Genomic DNA, 3,230 nt, shown 5'->3' with positions numbered 1-3,230 from the left:
AAAAAAAAAAAAAAGTACAAAAAATTAGCCAGGCATGGTGGCGTGCTCCTGTAATCCCAACTACTCAGGGGCTGAGGCAGGAAGGAGAATCGCTTGAACCTAGAAGGTGGAGGTTGCAGTGAGCTGAGATTGTGCCACTGCACTCCAGCCTGGGGAACAGAGTGAGACTCTGTCTCAAAAGAAAAAATAAAAATAAAATAAAAACAGCTCTCTGAAAACAGTTTGTTTTTTAGTTTGCCTTGCCTTTGTTTGTTGGTTTAGTCCACGTACATTCTCCATTGAGATTCTAGAATCTCAGTGTGGAGAAAATGGGCACACTGATCACAAGGAAAGCTGCAAGTACATTCCTGGGAAAGACAAGCCCCGTTGCTGAGTTTTCTGCCTGAGACTATCACAAACCTCCAATCAAACCTAAAATAATTTGAGATTTGTTGTGCTTTTTTTCAGACATTGTTTCACTCTGTCACTCAGGCTGAAGTGCAGTGGTGCCATCTTGGCTCACTGGAGCCTCAACATCATATCTTAGGCTCAAGCAATCCTCCTGCCTCAGCCTCCCAAGTAGCTGCCATTACAGGCATGAACCACCGTGTCCGGTTAATTTTGTTTATTTTTTGTAGAGACAGGGTCTCACTATGATGCCCAGGCTAGTCTCAAATTCCTGGGCTCAAGCAATCCTCGCACCTCGGCCTCCTAAGGTGCTGAGATTACAGGCATGAGCCACAGCGAATAACTCAAGTTTTCTAAGCCACAGTGCTAATATTCTCAGTAATATGGATTCCGAGTATGTGAGGAATGCTTTGTGATTTTCAGACAGTGGTTTCTCTCTTGTTAATTACCCCTCCTTCTCTCACCCAAGTAGCAAGGTGTCTCCAACACCAGCAATTCCTTCCTAGCTCTATGGAAGACAGAATGAAGGATCGAAACCACGTAAGTGAGTGCTTCCTAAGTGCTTGAGGTGTCACACACATGATCTCATAAACTCTTGTTCCTCGCAGCAACCCTATCAGCTGGGTCCGGGTGTTGCTCCCATTTTACAGAGGAGGAGACTGAGGCTCAGAGAAGTTAAGTATCTTGCCAAGATGACAGCGCTGGTTACGTGGAGGAGCCGAGGAACCAGCGAAGTGAGCAGGGCAGGAATTCTCCATTTTATTGAGAGTCACAGCCGAGTCAGATGCCCCAGGCCCTGGTGACAATTTGCCTGGGAGTTTTCCAGATCCTCAAGTCTCGGGGACTTTGTCGCGCTGCCCACAACAACTGCTTTCTGTTTGGCCGCAGGCTCCAGAAAACACCCTCAAAGAGAGGTCAGATCTTCCATCACATACGATGCAAATTCTAAAGCACGAGGGTAGAAAGGAAAAAGTTGCGTTCTTTTTACCCGGCTCTCCAATTACGCGGTGGAAACTCTGTCTCCACGGAAACGCGCCTCCCAGCGGCGGTCGCCAGGGGCGGGGCTCAGGGCGTCCCCTCCCCGGGGCTGCAACTGTTCCCAGGCTGGGGCGATCGCCGTCACCCCTGAACTTCCCCGTTCCTCTTTTCGGCCGCCCTCCCTTTCCGTTGTCCCTTCGCGCCCCAAACCACATCCTGGAGCGCGCTCTCCCGCGCGACCGGCAGCGGGGACTGTGCGCCCCGGGCGAAGGCCTGAGAGTCGCGTGCGCTGCCCCTTGCTCCATCCCCCTCCCCGCCCTGGGCCCACCCCCAGGAGGCGCTGATTGGGCCGGTAGGGACTCTGCCCAGCGGAAAGTTTTGGGTGCCGGGAGGAAGTTCAACCTTCGGGAGACTCCAAGACATCAGCTCCGGGGGGCGGCGGGGGTCTGGTGGCCATGGAGGAGCCCCCTGTGCGAGAAGAGGAAGAGGACGAGGGAGACGAGGACGAGGAGAGGGATGAGGCTGGGCCCGAGGGGGCGCTGGGCAAGAGCCCCTTCCAGCTGACCGCCGAGGACGTGTATGACATCTCCTACCTGTTGGGCCGCGAGCTCATGGCCCTGGGCAGCGACCCTCGGGTGACGCAGCTGCAGTTCAAAGTCGTCCGCGTCCTGGAGATGCTGGAGGCGCTGGTGAACGAGGGCAGCCTGGCGGTGGAGGAGCTGAAGATGGAGAGGGACAGCCTCAGGAAGGAGGTGGAGGGGCTGCGGAGCCAGGGCCCTCCGGCCAGCGGGGAGGTTAGTGTGGGAGCGAGGGTGTCGAGCCCGCGGCGCCTGCGGGGTTGGGAGGGCGCTCACTGGCAGGGAGGCGCCTTCCTTTATTCCTTTTCTTTTCTTTAAAAGATGAGGTCTCGTTGTGTTGCCCAAGCTGGTCTCAAATTCCTGGCTTCAAGTGATCCTCCAGCCTCAGCCTTCTAGAGTGCTGGTTTACAGGTGTGAGCCAGCCTGCCTGGCCAGAATCTGTATTTCTAACGAGTTCCCAGTTAATTCTGATGCTGTTGGTCCAGGGTCCACAGTTTGAGAACCTCTGACCTACACAAGAAACACTTGTTTTTTCTTTTTTTGACACACAGTCTTGCTGTATGGCCCGGGCTAGAGTGCAGTGGTGTGAACACGGCTCACTATAGCCTTGGCTTCCTAGGTTCAAGCAGTTCTCCTGCCTCAGCCTTCCAAGCAGCTGGGAGTACAGGCATGTGCTACTATGCCTGGCTAACTTTTTTGATGCTTTGTAGAGATGGGGGGGGTCTCACTTTGTTACCCAGGCTGGTCCCAAACTTCTGACCTCAAGCAATCCTACTGCCTTGGCCTCCCAAAGTGCTGGGATTGTAGGTGTGAGCCACCACACTTGGACAAGAAACACATTTTACCTGAAGAGTAATTAGTGCATATGACCACAAAAAGATATAGACAAGAAGATTCAGAGCAGCTTTAGTCATAACTAAAACTTGCAAATTAGAAACAATCCAAATGCAACCCAATCAAGTTTTGAAATTGTGATGTACGGAATACTATGCAACAGAGAAAAGAGAACGGTGCTGATATACGTAACAGTGTGGATGAATCTCACTCTTACATTGGGAGAAGGAAGCCAGGCATAAAAGAGAACCTACTGTAGATTTTTTTTTTTTGAGACGAAGTCTTGCTCTGTCATCCAGGCTGGAGTGCAGTGGAAAAATCTTGGCTCACTGCATCCTCCACCTCCTGAATTCGAGCGATTCTCCTGCCTCAGCCTCCCAAATAGCTGGTATTACAAGCACCCACCACCATGCCCAGCTAATTTTTGTATTTTTAGTAGAGATGGGGTTTCAC

At 52.1% G+C, this 3,230-nt stretch overlaps 1 protein-coding gene across 2 annotated transcripts in view; it reads left to right on the top strand.

The window, feature by feature from the left end:
* Positions 1–1,460: 1,460 nt before the first annotated feature.
* RILPL2 (Rab interacting lysosomal protein like 2) overlaps positions 1,461–3,230 on the top strand; it is a 27,747-nt gene continuing 25,977 nt past the window's right edge. For both annotated transcript variants that reach the window (XM_017544382.2, XM_017544381.2), the window contains exon 1: positions 1,461–2,159. In XM_017544382.2, the coding sequence (XP_017399871.1) occupies positions 1,821–2,159 (339 nt within the window). In that variant the 5' untranslated portion in view covers positions 1,461–1,820. The remainder of the gene's footprint in view (positions 2,160–3,230) is intronic.

Source organism: Cebus imitator, unplaced genomic scaffold, assembly GCF_001604975.1.
Source record: "Cebus imitator isolate Cc_AM_T3 unplaced genomic scaffold, Cebus_imitator-1.0 Scaffold169, whole genome shotgun sequence".
NCBI lineage: Eukaryota > Metazoa > Chordata > Mammalia > Primates > Cebidae > Cebus > Cebus imitator.
Note: the sequence above shows the minus strand (reverse complement) of the source record. Positions and strands in the feature narration are given on the sequence as shown.